The sequence below is a fragment of the Dreissena polymorpha genome, chromosome 8 (assembly GCF_020536995.1).
Source record: "Dreissena polymorpha isolate Duluth1 chromosome 8, UMN_Dpol_1.0, whole genome shotgun sequence".
Classification (NCBI taxonomy): Eukaryota; Metazoa; Mollusca; class Bivalvia; order Myida; family Dreissenidae; genus Dreissena; species Dreissena polymorpha.
Window position 1 is genome coordinate 21,782,964 of NC_068362.1, and position 27,500 is coordinate 21,810,463.

Consider the following 27,500-nt stretch of genomic DNA (forward strand, 5'->3'; position numbering starts at 1 on the left):
CCAGTTTCAATCCTCAGCGGCAAGGTGTCTTATTTCAACAATGTAAGATCTCAAGTGCCATGGTAGTAATTCGCCGGTAATTCCCGAGCTTTGGTTGTGATACGAGACATTGTTTCCATTTGGCATCATATGTACGTGTAAATGTCTTCTTAGCATGGCACCAAACATTATCCAGCGACAGATGGCTCACGAATTTAGACGTATGCAAATCGACTAAATGTGATTGCTAAAAACACTTTTCACGTCAAACACCACACTTGGCTGTTTGCGTAATCCCACATACTTTCTTTGCAATTCTAGCATTTGACATTTTGATGAGACGGTCCCATAGGAGCATTTTAGGTGATGTCGCATTGTGAGCGCTTACCATCCAGTATCGCCATTGGTAGCAACGTCCGACGGATGTTTATGGACGCCTAGAAACGATCGGATGGCTCTGTTTAATTAATTAATCAATGTTAAACAGTGTTAAATGGATACGATTGAACAACGATACAGTTTGGTCGCGAGTAACGGATCTTCCCCAGTGGCGGATCATTTTTCGGAAACGATCATTCTATTGTTCTTACCCCTATAAAATTACTGATCAAACTTTTTTTTCAACGAGTATAACCATTTTCTCTTAAAATGTATATTTTCTTTTCCCAGTGATGACCTTGTTATTTTTATAAAGTGGAGTGCATATCAACATGTACGCAACGTGTTTACAAAGTGAGCCTCGTTTTGGGTAATGAGAATTTGAAAAAACGCTTACAGTTAATTTCATTTGATTGTTTCCATCAACATCCTATTGTCATTCGAAAGGTAAGTTATGAAACAATACATTAAAATAAAATGTATCACATAAGCTGCTGTTTAACGGTTTTTGCATGCACTTTTTGAAACCCAAGTGAAGTCGCCAGTAGCGAATACCGTTCGGCAATATGGCGGGAAAAGTTGATGAATGATGGGGTCATCTCAAACTTCATTTTTGATGTCAAAATTGTATTTTTACGAAAAGTTTGTACGGTTTCAATGTTAAATACTAAACATTGTCCAGTTATTACCAAATTTTGAATACAGATTTAGTAAATTTGGGAAATTATTAATTATTAAGTTATCTTGATTCACTGAGCATATTAACTGAATAATTATTTTATAAATTCATTCAACTCAATTTATATTTCATACTTTTTAATTTTCAGGAAATACGTTAAAAAACGTTCACAAAACTGGTACAAATTTAAAGTTATTTATTCATCAATCATTTTTCAATTCATTTACATAATACAACAAAAACCTATTAAAAACTATATTACACAAATGTAAACTTAAAGAATAAACAAAAATAAAACAATCAAAAATAATAATAATGGAAATTATTTTACAATGTAATGTTATATGCTTAAAAAATGGTAATTTGTTTTGACTTTCAGTCATCCAAGAGTGGTTCTTTCAAAAATTAGGCTACGACCATTAGTTTTTCTTCTGAGAAGACAACTCCTGCATCTAAACTTCTGCTTAAAACATCTGCGTGTCATTCAAACATTCCCTTTTACGCAGTTCAACGATTGATTTTGGTGTACATAAATACACATGATGATATTACTTGTCTCGCTTTATAATCAGTTTACTAATGAAACAAGAGTTCCGTGGTCGGATCACATGCCCCCCCCCCCCTCGCAAAAAAAAGAACAACAACAGGGCCTTGAACTAGTGACCCCATTTTTAATATAGGTATATCTACTGCCAAGGCCAATGCACATGTGAAGTATCAAGCCAATCGGTCAATGCGTTGACGAGTTATTAATTGGAAACGATTTTCACACTAATTGTGACAGTGATCTTAAGTTTTAATCTGCTGACCCCAATTGACATTTCGCCAACTGTCAATCAGGTTCTTATCTAAATAGTGATCTACCAATCAGCTATTGACAAATCGTCCGCGCCGGCTGCTAACGACATGTCCGCCATTTTCCAGACAAGCCGAATGCCGAGTTCTTATTTATTCGAGTTCCGTTTATTGTGTTCGAAAAATAGGAAATGAAATATTAAGAAACGGTGTAAATAAGGTTTATGTACATGTAGATAGATATAGAGAAACTTTTTATTTTTTTGATGCAGAAAAAAACATTTCGAATCATACAAGATGAAGTTTTGTAACATGCACTACACATCTGTTAACCAATCTTTACTGTTGCATTGATGAGACATCCAAATGATTATTTTCTTCATGTTGGCATGTGAGGACTCATCTTAAGGTCTTCATGTGTGTTCATAAATAAATATATATTTTTATGCTAATTACATGCCACCATATATTTCAATGTTCTCTGTGCTACAAATATACAAACTTTCATTTTTATTTGCATTATTATTTTGACGTGGTGTTTAAAGTGCAAAATATTGTGTTGCATGTTTTTGCCAGGAAATAGTCATAATAAAGCTGACAATACTTTACATATTTGCATCTTTTTATTTTCTTTTAATTTAAACACTCTAAGTTGAAATGAATTGGTTTCCTATTTAGTTTCACCTCAGAAGGCAAAGATTTAAAGGATGTTTATTCGAGTCACTTGGTCGATCATTCTGCACAGGATTGATTAGCGATAATCTACTTTCACATCTCTCAAGCGATAAAATTAAAAATTAAAACATTATATTAAAACATTTTTGATCGTTTTAATAGATCAATATTGCAGTTGTCAGCAGACTGGTTGACAGGAAATTGTGACTTGTACAATGGTAAAATTACCCGTTAAATTACCCGTGTCAGACGAGTCGTCATATGAATTTTACACCCCTATATACTTCTTGTAAATAGCATTAGTTATTAGACACCATACAGTATGTCTGCAGCAAAATATAATTTTGCATTATTTCTCTCGGTTTTATTGTACCGGCCAATAACCAGTACATATATAGCACACACAATGGGAGTGGTGTTAATTGTTATTGTAAATATACTTTCCTCGTCCGGTGCTAATGAATAATTGGACTATACAATGAAATATACTTTCCTTGTCAAGTTCTTATGAATAATTGGACTATACAATGAGACAAGTCAGTAAAAATGACTGCACTTTTATCAAGTGCAATTAAATTCCTTACTTTCTTAGTGATAACTTTCCTCTAGTTTTTTTTGAAAGATGATTGTTCAAAATTTCAAAGCATTATAATCAAGTGAAAAACTATGTTGAATATTTTGCCATTCTTATGTTGCAAAATCTGACAAAACATGTAATATGAAATTTGAATTTTTGGTGAATTTTGAAACCACAAATTGAATTGTTACTATTCAATATAACAATACTATCATAGTGTGCATATAGTTCTAAATAAAGTAAGAGTTGATTTTAAAATTGAAACACATTCACATACTTTAGTCAACCTATCTATTTGTATACATTTGAAATCAATCAGACTATGTAACCATTTGCTAATTTTACAATAAAAGTATAAACCAATAATCGGTAAACTTAGTGTGTGATGTATTTTCAAGCTGCAATTATTAAATTTATTTATGATCTGAGGAGCTTAAATGTCAAATTCGACCCTATACCACAATCAGAAGCAAAGTGAAAATGTGTAAACAGCATAAAACCGGAACAGCCTGCGAGTAACTGGCAGTCTGTTAAGGTTTTATGCTGTTTGCTGCTCATCAGTATCTAAGGGTTGGAAATGAAGTCTTAACAACTTGAATTTAGTAAGAAAGGTATTTAATTAAATGTAACTTTCTTAGGGACTACACAAACGAAAAGAAGTATCTTAGTGATAAAGGGTTAAATGTTAAATTCGATCCTATACCACAGTGGTTATCAAAGACGCCACATTGAAGATGAAATCAGTGAACACTAACAAACAACGATGTTTGTTTACCCTGGGCTATGTCTTAATGGTACATGTACAGGTAGTTGTCCATCAACTATGTTCTGTTATACATGTATGTGGCAATTTTACTGCAAAAGAATCAATTCATACTCAGTTTGTGGTTTCAGTTATTGCATATGAAGTTACAATATGCGAACAATTAGAGAAAGAAATCTACAAAGATGAACTGCTCCTTTAAATACACAACTTGTAGGTTATCATATTTCTCTTAAATTCAAAAAATAAAGGTTTCTGAAAAAATAAATGTAACAGGGCTTTTAATTACAAATGTAAAGCTTTTAATTACAAATATGTGTATTTCTAACATAGTAGTGCATGTAGCTCCACATAGAGAAATTAGAGGAATTTAATATCTACAATTTTCACTTTTTATGTCAGAAACAAGCGAAAACTATTTTATGTGACTATTTTAATAAAACCGTATCGATCCCACCGTTTTGTTGGTCTGCACTTTAATACATAATACATGTACCTTGATGTATTTCTGTACCCGCTCGGCGTCAGAAAGCGTGTAAAACGAAATTCCAGTTATAAAGCGCTATTCGTGTCAAATGCATGTGCACAAAATGTTTCGTTAGTATTTTCGTAAAAAACATGGGTAAATACCAGTTTAGAGGTATTAATTTATTACTAATACCACCATTACACGTAGTAACAGGTTAGATTTTGCTAAGGGCGCAAGCGTTTGGGAGCGTGTTTCAAGTACCGAAATACCCGTTATACATAGATAATGTTCTTTATAAACTAATATGGTTTGCATTTGCATAATAAACATGTGACACAAACCTCTTTTACCAGTGTTATAGGGTGTAAAAAATGTCCATAAAAATCATCCGAAAAATCGCCAAATCAATAAGCAATCTATAGGCAAATAACCCACTTTGGTGTTAGCTTGTCTAGGTTTTCTAACCGCTAGGCCATGTGAGTAAGTGGGCGGAGCAATCATCGTCCAGCGAGATGTCAATTTCGATAAGGGTAATTAACTATTCCAAAGTCAAAGCACATAAAAAAAATTAAGCCAATCGGTCAATTCGTTGACATGTTATTGATCGGAAAAGATTTTCTAAACCCCAGCTTTTAAACGAACCTCCATAAATAGTTTTAAATGTTTAGGCGTAGCTTTCTACGACAGATTTTGACTTTTATCAATAGCCAATAGACTGATAAAAAAATCACACTAAATAGTTGCTACCTATCTCTTTTTCGATATAAATTGTGATCCATTTGTAAGAAAGACCTATCTCTTAATTTAGTTTACAATTGTTTCCTTTTTCAATTTCACAGGCATTTGTGTCTAGAATCAAAGTTATTTTCCTATAAATATTTAACCTAAAAGATATGAATTTGTGATTTTGTATGCCAACAAAACAGACTAACAAACTTAAAAATAAAATAAGTGAAAATTACACGAGACCCAGTGGCCAAGTTTTTCCCCGTGGCCAGCTAAAGATCAGGAAGGTGGTGGATGTTTTGTCTTGCCATGTGATTGTGTTTTCACAGATATTGATATTGAAGTGATCTTAAGTAAACTACGGACAGTTGCTTGAAACCATGGATGGCACATGCATGAAAATTGAGAAGGAACGTGAATTATTGCTTTACTATATTGTAACAGTTTATTTATCTATGCAGATTTAATGTCTGTGCTCAACAACAGTGTGTAGCTTTGTTTAAAGTTTTTATTACTATTTATTTTGTATTGGATAACTAAAATCCTATGTTTGTATCAAGTCTTTGTGTATAACACATATTGCTGTAAAACAACAGATTGTCAATTGCTGAAAAACAACAGCTTGTCACTTTGTTTAAATGCTGAATTTAATGTTCATTGAAGGCAAACACGTAATACTTATGCTTTGATCAAAGCTTAGGGTATGTGCTTAATATTGCATTTGAAAAACGTGCTTTCTGTAGGTTTAACGTTTATTTTCGTCTATTTCCATGCAATTGTTAAAATATCAGCTGATGTTTGTCATTTTCTGGTGTTTTGACATGCCCCCTACATTCAAATGTCACGTGATTATATACTGGAGAAAATGGTCCGCTAATGGGGTAATCCTGGCCGATGTCAACATGCTGAAACTTTATTTTGCAAAACAAAAAATGTTTAAATTCTTATTGTGAATAATATTTTTATTTGAAAAAACATTATTTTGTGAATAACGATCTATTAATATATTTTAGACATTGTGCATTGGTTTCTTCGATGTACCGGAAGTGATCCGTTACTGGCAACCAAACTGTAGTTTATTATGATATAAACTGTGTCAATTTTGATATTATGTTGGTTACTTCAAGGGACAATGATTATTCAAATAAAATAGTTTTGTCTATCAAAAAAATGTAGTGTATACGTATGGTTACTTGTTGTTTTGCAGAGTATTTACAATTTGACAACATAACATTGTCACTGGGAAGACTGAATCAATCTCTTGTGGACGAAGCGTTCACTATGAAAAACGGAACTGTTGCGCAGACTATACTGGCTCCTCCACGCGAATTAGATGTTGTACGAGTTTCGGGTGGCATGGCAACAAGTTCACATATGACAATTTGCGAGATTATGATGTACCAACAAGCAGGTAACGTGATTGGAAGGTCAATGTTTCTTTTGAATTATTATAATATTTGAACATTTTATTTTGTTTTGTTTCAATACGCAAAATGTTTCGTGTATTGCTATGACCGCGCAATCAGTTACATGATTTATTCACCGTTGAAACTGATTGAAAATAATTTATATATCCGCGAATAATTACTGTACAATCAACTGATTCTATATTTGAATTTGCTTATTCAACAGATTAAAACTCGGAGAGCATTCGTTGTTTTTTTTAAGATACTTTTCTTAAATCGAAATATTTTAACTTAACATGACTAAACGGGTATCAAATATACTTTTGGTTATTTGGCTTTTCCGATCGTGATAAATATATATGAACGTTTAAACATTGTTCATGTATCCTTTATCAATTATCGTTGTGTTTATTTTTTAATCAAGTTTATGTTTATGTAAACAAATGAAAATTTAGCTTTTTTGTTTTGAAGACTTTGCGCTTATGAGTGTCATAGTAATCAAATGGCTTGAATTCGCATTTCCGATAAGCTGTTTGATGTCTACAAATAAACAAGACAAAAATAATGTTTGAATACTTACACATATATGGGTAATAATGATGATAATGTTGATAACAACAAACAAACGGTATTTATGCTTAGTATCACCGTGTTATTCATTTTGTTTTATTGTTATCAAGTTCATAATCCTTTTAACTAGTATTGTGTTGTTTAGAATATCTGAAACCTTTTGAATTGTTTCAATGACAGGATCTGTGTATCTGGTTGAAATATAAAATGGCACAAAAGATATTGCAGCAGAGTATTCAGTAGAGCAGTTTTTTCAACCGAGATGTTATTAAACGCCTTAATGTTTAGTTGTTTAATGATCATCCCACTAACATAGACCTAGTACTTTCGAGTCTTATTTATGCATCGCGTTGTCTATATAAATAAATACTATTTCAGGTCATACAGTTTAGTATGTGTTCTACTATGTTACATAATATGTATTTATTTATATGGTTTATACCACAACTTGAGAGAGAGAGAGAGAGCATATTGGTTTGCCCTTGTCCGTCCGTATGTGCCCACTTCCTTAAGCCGGTCCTTTTTTGCCGCACGAAACCTATAAAACATTTTGCTGCTTGTGGGATAAACCATTACAATCATATATACACGCATGTGAACATGGGCACCTTTGTTTGTCCTGTGTTAACAGCGTTACCGAAGATATGGCCTCTAACAGTTTTAAGTTACATGTAGAGCATAACTCAAAAACAAATTCCTGTCTCAGAGAGCATAATTCACTAATTAAAAAGCATGTGAAGTTAAGCGCTTTTATGATATGGTTCGACTGATTTCTACAAAACCAGAGCTGTGGTCCTTTTGTTCAAATATTTGCAGTTTTTATTTTGTGTCGCGCATAATAAAAAAGGCATTGCTACCAGAAGGCTAGAACTTCAGAAACATTTAAAGAAAACGCGTGAATTTCCGCTTAAGCATAGTCGGATTTGGCAGATTTCTGATACAACCTTAGTAATGTTTACTTTAAAAAAAATTAAGTGACTCACGAGTAAATCAAACCTATTAATAAGCATGTGAACTTATGCAGCTCGGTTAAATTGGAGTTATTGCCACTTGTGCCACGGATAACTTAAAAAAGCATTGATGATGGGATAAAAAGAACTGTATAAACACCAGCTTTTGAACGAACCTCCATATATTGTTTTAATTGTTTAGGAGTAGCTTTCTAAGACAGATTTTGACTTTTATCAATAGCCAATAGACTGATAAAGAAATCACACTTAATAGTTGCTACCTATCTTTTTTTCGATATAAATTGTGATCCATTTGTATGTAAGACCTATCTCTTAATTTTGTTTACAATTGTTTCCTTTTTTAATTTCACAGGCATTTGTGTCTAGAATCAAAGTTATTTTCCTATAAATATTTAACCTAAAAGATATGAATTTGTGATTTTTTTATGCCAAGAAGTGGCAATAAAGGTATGTCAATCAATAAAAAAGACTTACAAACGTAAACATAAAGTAAGTGAAATAAACGGTTATAAACCCGGTTACAAAACAATGTAGATGCAGAACGAATTTAATTTCGGTTGTTTACATCCTACATGTATACCAAAAAGACAATTTACAATTCAATGCACACTTAATTGGTGCAGTATGCTTATAGTCGAACAATTGAATAAATTAATGCAAATAGATATTTATAAGCAACACATGTGTTCATCCAAAATCCAATTTCATCAAAAGAACTCACAAAATAAACACGACATCCAGACACAATACAATCCTCCAGCTGTCTAGTAAAAGACACGGTCAAACACTTTTTTATGGTCGAGTTGTGTCAACAAACGCCCACAGAAAATCACAAGCACGGATCCCAAATTCCTAAGACCTTTTTCGATGGGAATTGCAATGCTACAACAAAAACTAATAAGTTCGATGAAAAACATTTCATAATAAATTCAAAGACAGCTGTTGATGAGGATACACCTCACGACACGGCAAGGTTTTCCTCAAACCCCGGCTTCCGAGGTAACTTGACCTACACTGCTCCGTTAATGATTAACACGTGGTCCGCACTCGTAGATGGGTGGTTCTCAAAGCAGGGTGTAGTCGTATTGTTTCGTTGTAGAGCCAAATGTCTTGTGGTGGGTAATGGAATAAATCAAACACATTCTCGATGTTCGAGTATATATTATGGAAAAGACTTAAAGTATATAGAGTGTACTAGTATATGTGAAATATGTAAATTCAGACTTTGTAACCAGGTTGAAAGAAGAGTGAAATAAAAGTAGTATTTTTAGGTAGTAAATTATGTTTGTTTTACGACAGTACATATGCTTAAGACATCATGATCACATATTTCCACTTATATGTACGTTTGTTGAGAGTGCTAACAAAAAGAATTTTTGTTGATTGCATATCTATGATTTAGAATGAGCAAAACACGTAAAATATATCATAACATTCCTGGACATACACCGAATTAGATGAAGAATGAATGCACACACGCCAAGGGTTATAAACACTTATATATGATACTAAGACACATATACCTATAACACATACTAAAATGACCTATCCTACATAAGGATTACTTTATCATAAGAAAGATTGCGACCGATGGATTTAAAACTAGTTGCGTGCGTGATACCCTAAAAATGCACTGCAGTTGTTAGGCTTTGGGGCGAATTTAGGAATATAACACCAAATAGTTCGTATAATTTTGCAGATGTGCTAAAATTGTTAAACGTATCGTTTTACGACTGCGGCGACAGCTGGGGGTCAATATTACCGCAAGTCAAAACATGTAGATTATTCGATATTGCACTGTGATCTCCCATGTTTTATTATTTTTAATATAACACGCCGTCCTAGGAGAAAAACTGACCACAGCGCAAATCAGAACCGTCAAACACCATTATCAATGCAATTATAATCAGAATCAATATATTGTCAACTTGGTATAAATAAATTTCCCCAATGTAAACCATCATTCACGAAAAAAATAGTTTTCTTGAAAATCGCAATATAAATTGATTTGATGTTAATCGCAAGTAATTACAAGCCGCAGTATATACCATAGTAAGCGTTGAAGCGGGTATATACGATTTTGTCAAATATTTATGAAGCAATATAAAATGTGTAAAAAACTTATTATATATATATGTTTCAATATAAATTAAAATAAAAGTTAAGGAGAACATGTGTCGAAAAATGCGAAATAAGCCAGATATTTAATTCTGAAATTGAAAACGGCTGTACAGCCGAATTCGCCAGCATGTATATCATACATGTACGATGTGAATCTAAACTTAGTTTAACGGTTTATTTTAATTCCTGCAACGATATCTATTCATACGTCACACGAACACTAACTCCAATCATAATACAAAGACGAATGCTTCGGTTATTGTAGGAAAATATGTACGTCACAATCGGCTCGGGGCGCTAATTTGTCTTTGCTGCATTTTATGAAATTCGGCTTTAATGTATGATTTGTCTTGCCTATTTTGTGTTATTGTGACATATTTTATCAATATATTACAATTAAACACATATAAAAAAATCGTATATACCCGCTTTAATGAATGGACATTTTATGCTTACAGTCTGCAACCCTGGACCGTTTGGTTCTAACTGCTCCAATATGTGCCACTGTCTCAATAATGTAACTTGTAACCATATTGACGGTAGCTGTCCTAATAACAAATGCGCAGCTGGATGGACCCATGACAATTTAAGTGTAGATACGTAATAACATGCGGTTTCTCATCTAATTTACTATATCTGAATTATAAAACTCAATTTTGTTTGTCACACATATTCATGATTTAATGTGACAGTTTATACCTTATTTATAACTCCTTGTTCGAATGTGTTCTTTTTAAACATGTCTGTGTAATGCAGGTGTAGTTTTTAAAAATGTACACGATAAGGCTGTTGAACTATGTTTTAGGGAGCGATTAGAAAAAAAACTGTTTCATTGTTTATATTATACAGAGCCAGAAACATGATATACTATGCACTGGTTTAAAAGCAACACTATTAATAAAATGTTTCACTGAAAAATAAGTTATCAGCTTGTCATGTATCCATTACCCGTATTTGAACTAGTAACCATGAAGAGCTAGTTTTCTTGAAACTCGCCTTATGTATTGAAATGATGAAAAGCTCAACTTATGGCAAGCCACATTATTTAAGCGTTCAAAGTTTCGATTTATAATAGCTAAATTGGAGTTTTCTATGTACAGTTTGCAACCATCCAGTTTGGTTTTAACTGCTCCAATGATTGTAATTGTCTCAATAATGTAACTTGTAACAATGTTGACGGTGGCTGCTTGAAAAACCAATGCGCAGCTGGCTGGGCGCATGACATCTGTAGCGTAGGCACGTAACAACATGCAGTTTTTTTTATCTATTTGACTCGTGATGAAGCATAATATAAACACATGACAAACAATTGTATTGTTATAAATATGACATATTTAATATCAACATAAATGAATGTTTTATACTTCTTGCTGAACTGTGTTCAAGAACAATATCCGAGTAATATAGGTGCATTCTGTAAAAACATATACAATTAGTCAGTTGAACGGTAAAGAGTTCCTGAAAAATAATCTCTTTTTTATCTTAAATATAACTAGCCCGAAAATACTTACCACAGCGCCAAACAAAATCGCTTAACATCAAAATTGTCAACGTAATGTTGTTTTTTCTGAAATAATATGTTACCAATTGGTTTGTTCTATAGCTTAAGTTATGACAAGCCGCAGTGTATTAGCTTCCATTGCTTTGATTGATCATAGATAAATTTACAATTAATGATTACAGCCTGCAAACCCGGCACATTTGGTTCTAACTGCTCGAATATTTGTCATTGTCTCAATAATGGCACCTGTAACAAGGTTGACGGTAGCTGTCTCAATAACAAATGCGCAGCTGGATGGACCCATGACAACTGTAGCGTAGGTATGTTACAACGTGCGGTTTTTCATCTAATTGACTCATGATGAATGATCATGTAAACAAATTAAATGTGAAAACTTATTCTCTGTTTAAAACTGTTAGTAAGAATGTGTTTCATAGAAAACTAAGTCAGTGTAATGAGGCGTAGTTAATAAAAACGTTTATAATTAGCCTATTTAATTATTTTTATGAAATGAACTGTTGTATTGTCTTTAATAAAAATAAGCCAGGAAAGAAACGCACCACAGTGCAAATCAGCGTAGTTAAAAATCAACATTATAAATGTAAAATTTAACTGAAATTTAATGTCAACAATTTGTCATGTATGTATTACACAAATTTCAAACATTAGTCATGACGAAATACTGTTATTGAAGTAAAGTTATGTCAAGCCGAAGTTTCTCCGCGTTCACCGTTTTGGTTGATAATAGCTGTTACCCCAGTTCTTTTATTTACAGCCTGCAAACCCGGCACTTTTGGTTCTAACTGCTCCAATATTTGTCATTGTCTCAATAATGCAACATGCAACCATGTTGACGGTGACTGTCCCAATAACCAATGCGCAGCTGGCTGGACGCATGAAAACTGTAGCATAGGTACGTAACAACATGCGGATTTTCTGTTAATTGACTCGTGATTAATAACAATTTTTAATTGGTATGGTCAAAACGAGGTTACATTTTTTATTGAATATTTATGCTTTGTTTATGTCTGCTTGTTAATTTTTTCTTTCAAGACTGTCCGAGAAATGTAGGTGTAGTAATTATAAACTCATATAAGTAGTCTGTTCGAATTTTATACTAGCGATTAAAATGAACTGTTCCATTGTCTTCAATATAAATAGTCAAGAAGAAAACTTACTACAGCGCAAATCAGAATCGTTTAACATCAACATTATAAATAATATGTCTATATGAAATAATATTTTAAACACTTTTAATGAATAATTTACATTATTAAAGGTATTTACATTATTCATGAAAAACCAGTTGACTTAAAACGGTCCATATATCTTGTCTGGATGTTAAACTTAAGTTATGAAAAAATCGCAGTCTTCCAGCTTTGAAGTTTTGATTTAGAAAAGCTGAATAGACGTTTTTGATTACAGCCTGCTACCCCGGCACGTATGGTGCTAACTGTTCTTCAATATGCCATTGTCTCAACAATGTAGCATGTCATAATATGGATGGTTCCTGTCCCAATGATCAATGTGCAGCTGGATGGGTGCATGAAAACTGCAGCGTAGGTATGTAACAATATGCGGTTTCTTCTTCTACTACTACTTCTACTACTACTACTACTACTACTACTACTACTACTACTACTACTACACTACTACTACGACTACGACTACGACTACTACGACTACGACTACGACTACGACTACAACGACTACGACTACCACTACTACTACGGCGACTACGAGTACGACGACTACTACTATTACGACGACTACGAAGCCGACTACTACTACTACGACGACGACTACGACGACTACTACTACGACGACGACGACGACTACGACGACTACTACGACTACGACGACGACGAGGCCTACTACGACTACGACTTCTACTACTACGACTACTACGACGGCTTCTTCGGCGGCTACTACTACTACGACGACTACCACGACGACGACGACGACTACTACGACGACGACGACGACGACTACTACGACTACGACGACTACTACTACTACGACGACGACGACGACTACGACTACTACTACGACGACGACTACGACTACGACGACTACGACTACGACTACTACGACTACTACTACGACTACTACTACTACGACTACTACGACTACTACGACTACTACTACTACTACTTCTACTACCACCATCACTACTACTACTACTACTACTACTACTACTGACTACTACTACTACTACTACTACTACTACTACTACTACTACTACTACTACTACTACTTCTACATCTACTACTACTACTACTACTACTACTACGTACTACTCACTACTACTACGACTACTACTACTACTACTACTACTACTACTACTACTACTACTACTACTACTACTACTATACTACTACTACGACTACTACTACTACTACTATACTACTACTACTACAATTTCTACTACCACTCTAACTACTACTACAACTAACTACTACTACATCAACTACTACTACAAATACTACTACTACAGCTAACAACAACAAAAACAACAACAACTAACTACTACTAACTACTACTTCTAATACTTTTACTACTACTACTACTGTTACTACTACTTACTTAATACAACTACTAGCGACTACAATATAACACTACTACATTACAGCAATATTACTACTACTACACTACTAACTACTACTACTACGACGACGACGACGACGACGACGACGACGACGACGACGACTACGACGACGACTACGACGACGACGGCGACGACGACGACGACGACGACAACGACGACGACGAGGCCGACGACGACGACGACGGCGACGACGACGACGACGACGGCGGCGGCGGCGACGACTACGACGACGACTACTACGACACGACGACGACGACGACGACGACGACGACGACGACGACGACGACGACTACGACGACGACTACTACTACTACGACTACGACTACTACGACTACTACGACTACTACGACTACTACTACGACGACGACGACTACGACGACGACGACGACGACGGCGACGACTACGACGACGACGACAACGACGACGACGAGGCCGACGACTACGACTACTTCGACGACGACGACTACTACGGCGGCGGCGCCTACGACGACGACGACGACGACCACACGACTACGACGACGACGACGACGACTACTACTACTACGACTACTACGACGACTACGACGACTACGACGACGACGACTACTACTACGACGACGACGGTACGACTACTACGACGACTACTACTACTACGACTACTACTACTACTACTACTACTACTACTACTACTACTACTACTACGACTACGACGACTACGACGAGGACGACGACTACTAATTCTACTACCACCAGCACTACTACTACTACTACTACTACTACTACTACTACTACTACTACTACTACTACTACTACTACTACTACTACTACTTCTACTTCTACTAGTACTACTACTACAACTACTACTTCCACTACTACTACTACTACTACTACGACTACTACTACTGCTACTACTACTACTACTACTACTACTACTACTACTACTACTACTACTAGTACTACTACTACTACTACTACTACTACTTCTACTACTACAATTTCTACTACCACTACTACTACTACAACTACTACTACATCAACTACTACTACAACTACTACTACTCCAGCTACAACAACAACAACAACAACTACTACTACTACTACTTCTAATACTTTTACTACTACTACTACTGTTACTACTACTAATAATACAACTACTGCGACTACAATAATAACAACTACTACAATTACAGCAATAACAACATTTACTACTACTACTACTACTACTACTACTACTACTACTACTACTACTTCTACTACTACTACTACTACTACTACTACTTCTACTACTACTACTACTACTACTACTACTACTTCTCTTACTTCTATTACTATTATAGCTACTACTGTTACTACTACTTATACTACTAATACTACTAGTGCGACTACAATAATAACATCTACTACAATTACAGCAACAACAACACTTCTACCACTTCTACTACTAGTACAAGTAGTATTATTGGAATTACATGCTGTTGTTAATTTTTTTACAATAAAATTCTGGAATACTCTTATTTTTGTTTAAAACTAAGTAAATTAATTCGATTTCATGAAAGCCTCCGGAATATTTGTAAACCTCTCGAGTACTTTTCTTGAGCCTAGAACCAGTGTTTGGTGCCTTTTGGGGAGAAGTAAATAACTCTCCCACAGTGGGGAACGAACTCCTGACCTCACGGTCATTAGGCGAACACAATAACAATACCGCCTCGACGGTATACACTAGTGATAAATAGCAAGCATTTTTATCGATGTATTTATACATATTGTAATTATTGCGTTTTTTAAAATCTCTCTATGACGTTCTGTTTATCAGAACATTTTAAAGATCATATGTTTGTTGCAGATAATATATCTATTGCTACACTAGAGCCTCCGGAAAGCAATTGTGACAGGTATTACAACGCCTTTATAGCTGTGTCTACGGTTCTTGGAGTTGTTGTAGCGGCTGTAATAGTTGTAATTGTGATGTACACCAGACGCATGCTTCGACAGTAAGTAAATCAATGCAATTAGTGTGAGAAAGTAGCCAGATCAATCAATCAAATACATGTAGAAATATTGCGATTTAAACCAGTCAGATACATTTTAAAATATTTATATAAGTATTTTTGGTATAAAAATACCAACCATATAATTTTATCCTAATACTGCACTTTTTGTTAATTTTAACGAAACTATTATTTATACAAATGAATTCTTTTAGTCAATACACATTCATGTAAACTGTGCTGAAATAATTAACTATAAAATCAAAGCTATAAATACAATGATATAACTTTGCAATCATCATACAAATATAAACCGAACGAACTTTTCCTCTACAGACGCGTTACAAATATCGAATAACGTTGACATAGGTCTTAAATTATATATATATATATATATATATATATATATATATATATATATATATATATATATATATTCATGTGTAATCTTTTGATAATATAAACATATGTGTATGTAAATTTCCTTGTTACTTATCTATAAGCAATGCTTGTTCATTATGAGATGTGCTAAACTTGAAGCCACTAGCTGTATATGATTTATCGTTTGCGGTCGTGATATATTTTCATTACAAATCGCAAGTAGCTCAAAGCTTCTTATGTGCACATGTGTATTTACTTTGATGTGAATTGTCGATAATGTATAAATGGTTTAAGAACCATTCGAGTATAACATTGAAGTGCAATCCATGTACACACACTTTTTAAATTCAAACTTTTTTAGTTTGTGTATTTCATATAAAGATCTGCTGGAGGAACTCGTTCTAACAGAGAATCGACTTCTCACACGTACGATGATTTGTCACGAAAATTTATGAACCCTGACCACTATGAATGCCTTCAAATTCAAACCAGTGAGTATAACACCAGTGTCTTAATACCCTGTATTTTCAAGTAGATAGTACTCATATTTTTGTGAACATAAATAATTAAGAACTCCAAAGTTGATAACATGCAAATCATATTGGTACATGTACCATAAATTTAAATATCCACATTGTTTTAATTATAAATATGTTATATACGTATTAGATTGCTAAATTAAGCTATACAAAAAAACAGGACGAAAACAACTTTAGCGAGAAAGCATAAGTATATTTAATTGTAGTAATAACATACAACGAAAACACAACATTATTGAAATGAATTGTAAGGTAATGAGTCAATAAGTTCTACAAACACGCAGAGACGAACAACACTATCATAAAAATATAATATAAACAAAGTGGACCTTCAGATGCACCAACAAGAGAGAACAAAAATCATCACCAGGTGGTCTTGAATTTACGGGAATTTACAAGTTGCAAATCGGTCAAGCACATGACGAAATCATGAGACACAACACTCAGATGCTTTAAATACACAATACACACAAAAGGGGTCACCATCTTGAATTTATCAACGCAATGCATAACATTTGGGGTTTTATCTGGATTTCAGTGCCTTAAACCTCATACTTGGCAAAAAAGAAAGAATTGTAATTAAAATGGACACAACGGAAAACAAAACAGATTAAAAAACGAAAAATGTAGTTATTCTTGGGAAACTGATTGGTCGAATTATAAAAAAAAATGACATGCATGCATGTGCGTCTAAAAATTGTTTAAACTACTTTCGCGCAAAACATGGTTCAATATCGAAGATTATATATATATATATAAGATGCCAAAAATGCATTATTTAATATTAAGAATGTTTATATTAAGAATAATTACGTGTTGTTATTTCAGTTGAACAATCGACAACCGAATGTAAACAAACTCCGTTTCAGCGAGTGGTCAGTGCAAATAATACTTGCAGACGTTTCTGATCCCTATGTTAACATTTGTATAACTTTTTTTTTCGTTAATGAGTCATCGTAACATTTAAATATCTTGTTAAAGTTACTTAAATCTTACAATAATCATGCAGTTATGATATCATATTGTTAACAGTTTACTAGATCTAGGATATTGTGTCATAACGTACTCTCCGAAAACTAGCTTATATAACGCAACATAATGCGAAACGTTTGGAAGATAAGTAGCAACCATTTGTAAAACCAAAGTACATGTATGTACAAAAAACACGACAATGCACTTAGTGATGTCATTATATGATATGTCATTCATATACCCTATTAATTTGTGAAAATAATTACCAATAATGTCATCAACAAGTGCGCCTTATTTGCGGTCATATATTTTGTGGAATGTTATTTTTCAATAATAATACTTGTTACATTGTATACATTAACATATAAAATACAAATGTGCATACCAGTTTTCAAAATGTGTGTGTTTACTAGATACATATACATGAAACAATAACGTAAAATTGAAATAATCAAACCAATACAAATAATTGCCTATACTATACAGTACTTATTTTGTATAAGTGCTTGTGCGTAGACATGTACATAAATATTAAACGCATGGTAACATGTATAATTTATCATCTTATTGTAAATGCTTCATAATTTAGTTTATTCCATTTTCTATATTCCCGTTGCATGGTGTTGTAATTATGAATAACTTTCGATTACCAATTATTTTGCTTTATCAGTCGCTCTTTGTGTGTATATAAAATAGTTCATCATGTTTTAAGATATATAATATGTTGACAAGCGTTTCTAATTTGTATAATTCAGTTGTTTACAAAATATATTGAGTAGCTGAATAATGTATTACACATACTAACCCTGAAATAAAAAATACACAATTACAAAAAATATACAACGTTTAATTTCTAGAAGCAATTATATGCAAGTTTACACTTTTTTTCGATGTTTGTAAACATGTCACCATATATATTAATTTTATGTGTATAATATTACTTCTTGTGCGTTTAGCATGTCATTTTCGTTTCCTTGTGTGTGCTTCTAGCTTTAGTTTAAAGTGATATTATGGGCATCTAACAGTTTATAGGTGTCTATCGCAACCGTTGTTTATTTTTGGTGTTTTCACTTCATATACACTTATATTTATTAATGCAGCATCAACATATTTAAACAATATCCCGAAAAGAGAAAAATAACGCATTTGAATATCAACAGTACTTTTGTTTGACATCTCATCATGCATTGACGATGTGAACCTAACTTTAGTTTTAGTGCAGATTCGTTCATACGACACAAAGACACAATTTTATTTTACGGATCATTTCGGCTTAGAGGACTGTGTGAGTCATGTAAAATATCGAATATAAAACATATTTTTATAAACAACTGGTAGCAAGATGATTTGCAGATAATTGGTCAGTAACCACATTTTAACTAACTGTTTTGACCTGTTAATTCTTTTCAGCTCAATTCAACAGTGAAAAATGCCCATAATATCACTTTAAGGCGTCAATGTGTATGAACGTCATCGATTGAGCTATGTGGTTGCGTGAGGTCGTCCCTACGTTTTTAAAATCGTGTATAAATGACATTTTTTCTTCATATCTGTGCATTAATACCCATATTTAACAGATGTTTTCATGTAACACACAATATATTGCATCATTCTAAATTATGTAAGTAAGTGATTAATGGTCTTCTCTTGTACAATACCTTCGTCAGGTATACCTTATGTGAACGATTAGGAAAAAATAACACATATATATCAGCGAATCAGGTGTCTCTGTGATGCAATCGATGGTTTGGGTCTCAGATATTAACCAACCTGTTGTTTTCATTATGTTCATGGAGTAACTATATAGCTATTAATGAAACACGTTTGTCTAAGCTTTTGTAAAAACAGTACACTCATTAATTGAAGGTAATAATTATACTATTACGCTTAAACAATTTAAACATGACAACCAAACACACTTGATATAATATAAACAAGAAATAATTCCCCTTTAATGATATATTTCCATTCTTACCCGACAGTGTTTAGTCGACATTGAGATTACACCTTTGTAAAAGATTCTTTAATCACCTTTAACATATCGGACGAAAAAGACATTTGGGATAAATCAGCCGTTAGTATGTTCTGCAATAGGAATAGACGAACGCCTATACGCATATGTTCCACCAGTCATTCATAAAAAAAATACAGACACAATCTGCCAATATTAATTGAAAAAAGTTTTAAGTAATTTGGAAGGAAAAATTTTACAAAATGGCAACGCTCACATGTGAAATAGTGTTAAAAGTAGATGTGATTTAGGTTAAGTGATAACAGTGTCTATGTTTACATTGTTAACGAACAGGCGGGTTAACTTTGACACGAGGTTCATTATTTTAATAAACGTAATTGATAATTAAAACATAAATGCAAATGCATGATGCCCGACTCAATATTACACATGTTAATGTACTGCTTTTAGTAGTGGAACTCTATTAAAATGATACTGGGAAAGGTTTTAAACACAGTACATGGCGAAATATGGTGATCTATAAAAAGTATTAAACTTTCGAATGGGTAATAAATCTATATTTACAGATATTTTTTCAAATAACCTATGTACCAGAAAGATCGTCTATATGTCCCATTAGCATAACAAAAAAACTCCTGATTACAGCCTCTGAAGGTCGAATTATGTTAACATTAAAAATATGAACGTTTCCTCCAAATACTATTAATATTCCTTTTCTATACGTGTCTTCTAATTGTTACGCACTGGGTTGCAATATGGTCCGATTTATTACTTTCATATCTGTTTCGTGGTCTTCAACAGACTTCTCTCAAGTTCAGACAAGATTACTTACTTCGTGTGCTAACGTTGACGGTTGGGACTAAACTTTTAAATTACTTGATCTGAATTTCTAAATAGAAAGTTCTACCGTATTAGATGCATGTACAATTATATGTGTTAATGGAGCAAGTAGGGTATGATACAATCGCGATTGTGATGTTCTTAACTTGAAGATCATAATAACTGCTACAACTTGAAATTATATTTATATAAATACAGTACAACTGACTACTGAGCATATTATTCCTTGATACTATAACTTGGTTTTTACAATGCCTGGTATTTCCAGGATGTCGGTAACGATACTGTATTTCTAGGAGCTATTCAACAACGACTTAAAGATAATTTTTACCAAAATTGGAACGGCCGATTGGTTAACTCTATCAGAACTCTTTTTTATAGGAATATAGCATCCTTTCAGCTTCAACCATATTTAGTATTATGCAATATTAAAACGTACAGATTTAGCCTTACTAGGTTTCGATTATCCTCTCATAGATTGAGAATAGAAAGTGGCAGATGGTCTAAGCCCAACCTAACACCTGTTGAGCATAGGACATGTATTGTTTGTAATCGTCTAGAAGACGAATATCATTTTGTAATTGAATGCAACTTGTAGACAGACTTAAGATGTTAATATATAACTTTAAATTACAGAAACAGACCAAAATATGCAAAATTTCTTAGAATTAATATCTTCCGATATTGAATCAGTGTTAAAAAACTAAGTGTTTTTGTCCATGCCGCATTTTTAGTTAGATCAACGAACATGTATAAACCCATTTCATGTATTTTTACCCATTAAATAGCTGAAAAATGTAAATTGCTGCTGTTTTTGATTTTGTATGTGAATGAAATCCTGTGTAATTAGTATTAGTGTGTGAGTTCCTGTTTACGCCCTCTTAGTTTTGTTTGCCAAATGTATGTTAGAAATAATGCATTATGTATTGATAAGTAGTATTACTCCTCTTAAATTAATTAAACGATTTTCATCTATGTATGCTGCCGACTATTTGCTTTAGCTGTATAATCAGTATTTTGTGTGAGCTCTTGTTTTACTCTCTTTAGGTTTTATGTATAGATTGAATGTACTTTAAAATTAATGCAATATGTATTAGTAAGTATGAGGTAATATGTATTTCCAGTGGTAAATTATTTTATTGACACTACATACACAGTGTAAACTAATATGATATGTTTGTGCTTTAAATAATACTAATGTATAACTATCATACATATAGGTGCATTATTAAATTATGTTTGTTGAGCCTGATGAACCATTGATTGCATGTGATTGCGTTTATTGTAGAGAATGTCTGAACTATTGAAAATAGATCTGTACAAAATTGCCACGTTTGACCCTTAGATGTTATATGATCTGATACAGCCTAATAGAACCCAGCAGTAGATCAGGGGTTCAATCAGGGAACAAATCATGTTATGACTTACAATTAACTACAGCATGACTAGAGGCTACTTTTTGCAGAGATGGCTTTAGATGGGTTATGACTCTACATTAATTGTATAGTTATGTATATACAAGATGATAAGCTGTTGCAATTGAGACGCACGTTTGAAATTTAAGACAATATTATGTTTAAGTTTAAAATACAACAAAGAGTGAAACAAGTTTTATTTGTTATTTGTTAAAGATATGAGAGCATAAGAAAACCAAGAAAAAAATGGATTTTATGCACGTCACCCATTTCTGAAAACGACGTTTGGTTTAGTGATGTTTTCGAAAGATATCGTTTTCCAAAACTCGCAAAACTCTGTATACTTTCACTGATTGAGGCTTAATTTTTATCTGGTGACCCACATAGGTGTCTTTTTTACTATCTTTTGATCAAATAAAAATGCCTATTGTACTTTTGGTACACGTTTACGAACTTACAACATTCACATTCTAAACACAGTGACCTTTTTCATGACACTAGATTGTATGCATTGAAAATCAGCTCAAAATCCTAAATTACAAAAAAACAACAACAAATAATGCATTTAAGTGATAAACGACTAGTATCAGTCTATTTTGGTTATGCGTTACTGAATAATTGATCTTTTAAATTAACTATCTTACCGAACCATACATGTCTTGCCAAAGCTATCGTCCTGTGTTTGGCGTCCGTCGTCGTGCAACTTGTTTTGTCAACTGTTAGCTCATTATCGCTCTGGAGGCCACATTTTCACAAACTATTGAGGAACCTTGCTCCGAATATTTATAATGAACATTTCTAGGTTTTATGTAGGACTTAGTAATAACATGTAGTGGGTGTGATACATCGGTAATTGCCTACTAAAAAAGTAAAGTTTAGAAAAATGTAAACTATAAAGCTATAAAGGACAAATGAAAAATCATGTGACCTCTAAGAGAAAACATATCGATCTTAACTGTTCTTTTGTTTTGTATTTATGCGTATATTTTTCTCATTTGTTGCGATCATATTTAGACGGTTAGATTGCCTAAAATAGTAATTATTCAGGCTATAAATGAGGTACAATAATGCATGTTCTATGAACGTTTGTGTTATACGTTTAATTTTATAAATAAATAAAATTGTATTTAATCTGTTTATGCCAGTTATAGTTTAGATAATAAGAATATCCGGCGGTATTAGCGTTTTTGGAAAGTGAAGTGTAAGTATTTGTCCCGACGAGATGAAAGTCCCGGTCAATAACAATGGTATATTGTATATTGTGCATTTATAAACTACAAAGTGTAAGTCCCTCAATTACAATACATTGTATAACATAGTGTCATGCTTAATTAACAATGGCGTGTGATGTGCTTTAAATATTAGGCATGTATGTACTACTTATAAACAATGATAACCAGAAATGTACCAAAAAAACAACAAACGTAGTCTTTTGAAATAATGATTGTTTTATCCTACGTCTTCAAAGATGCATAGACGATGGAAATGTTGTTATTATAAAGAACACACGGGCCATGCTCCGTTTAAAGGTTTTATGCATGTGCGTAAAGTGTCGTCCCGGATTAGCCGTTGCAGTCAGCACAGGCTAATCAGGGACTACATTTTCCGCTTTTATGAAATTGTTTGTTTTAAGAAAGTCTCTTCTTAGCAAAAATTAAGTTTAGGCGGAAAGTTTCGTTCCAGATTAGCCTGTGCGGACTGCACTGGCTAATCTGGGACGACACTTTAAGCACATGCATTAAACCCCCTTTTCACAGAGTATGGACCAAATATATTTTAGGACGTTAAAAAGTTAATGAAGTTAATAAATTGAAAGTTCTGATATATTCGAAACGCAAATAAGAATATGATCTCATGTTTGGTTCTTGCCTTAAGCAATAAGGTGGAAAACAGCACAGATTATTCAAACATTAAGACGTGAACCTGAATTTTGTGGTGTGGAAAAAATATTATTGTCTTAAGATTTTTAGAAGAAGCTTTACTAGACCAAATTGAAACAACTATCATTATTGTTATTTACGCCCCCGTCTTATATTAGCTCGGATGGACACGGCAGTTCCGGATTTGTCCCGGATCTCACCAGATCAATATCTGGGACGATCCTAAATGATCCGTAGACTTTTATGAACTTTTGATTGTCGACGGTCTCCTAAAGAAAATCACCCAGATGACAGCACGGTACCAACACGGACTAACCCGTACTAATACGGCAAAAATACGGATAGTCCAGGATAAACACGGAACAACACGTCATCTACACGGATCATCACGGAACTAAACGACAACGACATAGTTAAAAACGGAAGCAAAATGGACCAAACAGAAAATGCCCGAACCGACAATGATGTATATACAAGCAGGTTGATGTATGGTGATTCCATTAATTCGGTTGTCCGGTAAGGACAGTGGTTGACACAAGCGCTGACTCGGGTTCAATAACCGTCCACGCCAGCATATGAGTTTTGTTGGTTGTCAATCTACCGGGCAGATGGGTTTTCCTCCGGATACACCGGCTTCCCCCAACAGCACAACACCGCACTAACATTAAAATATTGAAGTACACTTGAAACTGCAGGTAATGTTAACAATTCGTCAACACATTCGTGAATGAAGTTAATAAATCAGGTAGGAGTACTGGGACACACTCCAGGTCCTCATATTTTGTAGCATCAGACGCAAAAGGGCTTCATAAACTCAGAATTGCACAAAATCACACACACGCATACATAAATACACACACACACACAGACATACACACACTCAAATGCACGCGCACGCGCAAGAACACGCACACACACACAAACGCGCGCACACACACGCACACAAACATGGCATAGAAGACATACCTCTTGATATCAAACGCAACATTGATTAATCTGGAGTCAGGACCAATGTCTAACAATAAAAGAGGCTTGGCAAAAGACATGGCTGATAGGCTTAACTGCCTTGTTCAGAACTTTGTGTTCCGGACGTCTCACACGGTGAGAGGGAAGGGTAGATCAGTATGAAGTGTTAATAAACATTTATATTACTCATGTATCTTTTGTCATTTTTAATTACAATATAATATGTTTATTCTGCCAATTGTGATAGTTACTGCCGGATTAAAGGGTATGTGATAGACTAAGTGATATACGGTTAGGTACACATTACTTGTGTATTGTCTATAGCACATGCTACATAATGACGGTTGGTAATGGGTTTTATCGACGTTGTAATGTTTATCCATTGCAAAAAAGCTTTCAATCAACAATAAAATAACACAATGGAAGCATAAGGATAAACGAAATAAATGGATTGTGTCATAAATGTGGAAAGTTTATCGTACTCGTCTCACCATATAAAATTAATACGCCTTGCCCTCTAAACGTTTCTATTGAAAACATTAACCACATATTATCGATATAATTAATACCATATAATGACAACATGTTTCACTGAATGCATTCCCGGACTGTCAATGACACTCACGGACAACCTAAGGTTATCACGGCTGTCCACCGACCCTATACGGCAGATACACGGGCCAACCCGGATCATTCCGGATTCTACCATCGTCCCGGATCGTCACGGATACACACAGTAGTTTTGAACTTCACAAAACCGCATTGTTGCCCCCCCCCCCCGGAGCCCCGAGGACATTTCCGGACGTTCAAGGATCGACGAAGACAAACACGGCGGATACTGGCAGCACATGTCGGATCGGGTCGGATATGATCCGTATTGATCCGGCATCTCTGGGGCTGAGGCTTTATAGTGTGAAAAGTGTGCAAATGTTTTTGCAACACTAGGTAGAAGCCATTTTGTACCAGTGTAAATAAGTTATTATCTATAATAAATAGAAAAACAAAGTTATGTAGAACATTGATACCAAAACAACTTGTTTTTTCAACAGGTATTCTGTGTCAATTAACAGGAATTATCCACATGTCTTTTGTCATATTTTCTACTTGTAGTGGCTATTAAAACTGTATGTACAAAAATGTAAATATGTGTATAATTCACAAAATCTTTTTTATCTGCAAACAATTGGTAGAAGAATAAAGTATAATTAAAGTATAATCAAACATTTAAGTTCAGTGTTTATCCATGATTGTCTCTCAAACAGGTGTATTGACGAAGTTTGTTTTAAACCCTGATTCTTCTTTGTACACATTGGCATATGGATATATATATAAACTGGATTTGTCACTGTATATTTCATGTAGAATTACAAGAAAAATGTATTATTATGAGTAAATGTAAAGATCTTTATTTCTTAAAATTTTGCAAATGGCACATTGACAAATCTCGTATTATTCTTTTTCTAGATCGATTTCAAATACACGCGATCATGACTTTCCATAAGTTGAAAAGTAAACTGTCATGAATAGATTATTACAACAATGCTGACATTATTGTTCATTGTGTAGGGCGCAAACACATGTGTAACTCAATTTTTTGTCATTATTAGTGTCTGATTTAAATACAAGATATAGAAAGACGGATTAGCTTGGTTTACAACAGGCTTTAACAGCTATAATTTCAAACTTGCAAAATGCGAGTTATCAATGTGAAATATGATTAACCATGTAAAGCTCGCACAATTTTGCAAATGGAAATCTGAAACACATGTTTCAATGCTTTTACATAATTCAACGTTTTGATAGTTTTGTTTGGGTAACGAACATATATGACATACTAAAAAATAGCACGTAAATCGCAGATTGCTTAATACCCCTTCTGAACAAATCTCAAGTTGTTGATCTATTACTTCTCTATTCCATATTCAAGTTAAAGTTCATCATGATACCGGACAGACATAATGATATAGTTCAGAAATCGAATCCAGACACCGATACTACCTTTTGTCATTCTGTATTTCAGGTTGAATAAGAAATAAAAGGAAAAGCCATTTCGGCATCGAGTATGTTCGTTTTCGGTATGTTCATTGGTTTGCTGAATGAAAATTTAATATCTTGCAAACACAAACATACAGTAAATAAATGTAATTAAATGGTTTGTTTGTATAGTCCTATACAATATATAATGTTTTTTGTGCAACCTTGCTATTAGTGTTTGTCTGATGACTGGCAAGTACATCTGAAGCGAAATGTTCTCACTTTTTGAAGTATGCCAGAAACTTCACAGATTCATCAATCTCTAACTTGGGAAGTGTTTTATTAGCTTTTGACGTAGTTCGCTTCTTATTAGACG

The 27,500-nt window shown here is 33.8% G+C and overlaps 1 protein-coding gene across 2 annotated transcripts in view; it reads left to right on the forward strand.

The window, feature by feature from the left end:
* The window catches only part of LOC127843178 (uncharacterized), a 26,822-nt gene extending 4,606 nt beyond the window's left edge, over positions 1–22,216 (forward strand). The window contains exons 3-9 of one of the 2 annotated variants that reach the window (XM_052373041.1): positions 6,249–6,452; positions 11,793–11,930; positions 12,386–12,523; positions 13,036–13,173; positions 16,041–16,188; positions 16,948–17,057; positions 17,934–22,216. In XM_052373041.1, the coding sequence (XP_052229001.1) occupies positions 6,249–6,452; positions 11,793–11,930; positions 12,386–12,523; positions 13,036–13,173; positions 16,041–16,188; positions 16,948–17,057; positions 17,934–18,013 (956 nt within the window). In that variant the 3' untranslated portion in view covers positions 18,014–22,216. The remainder of the gene's footprint in view (positions 1–6,248; positions 6,453–11,792; positions 11,931–12,385; positions 12,524–13,035; positions 13,174–16,040; positions 16,189–16,947; positions 17,058–17,933) is intronic. The other variant, XM_052373042.1, reaches the window with a different exon arrangement.
* Positions 22,217–27,500: the final 5,284 nt, after the last annotated feature.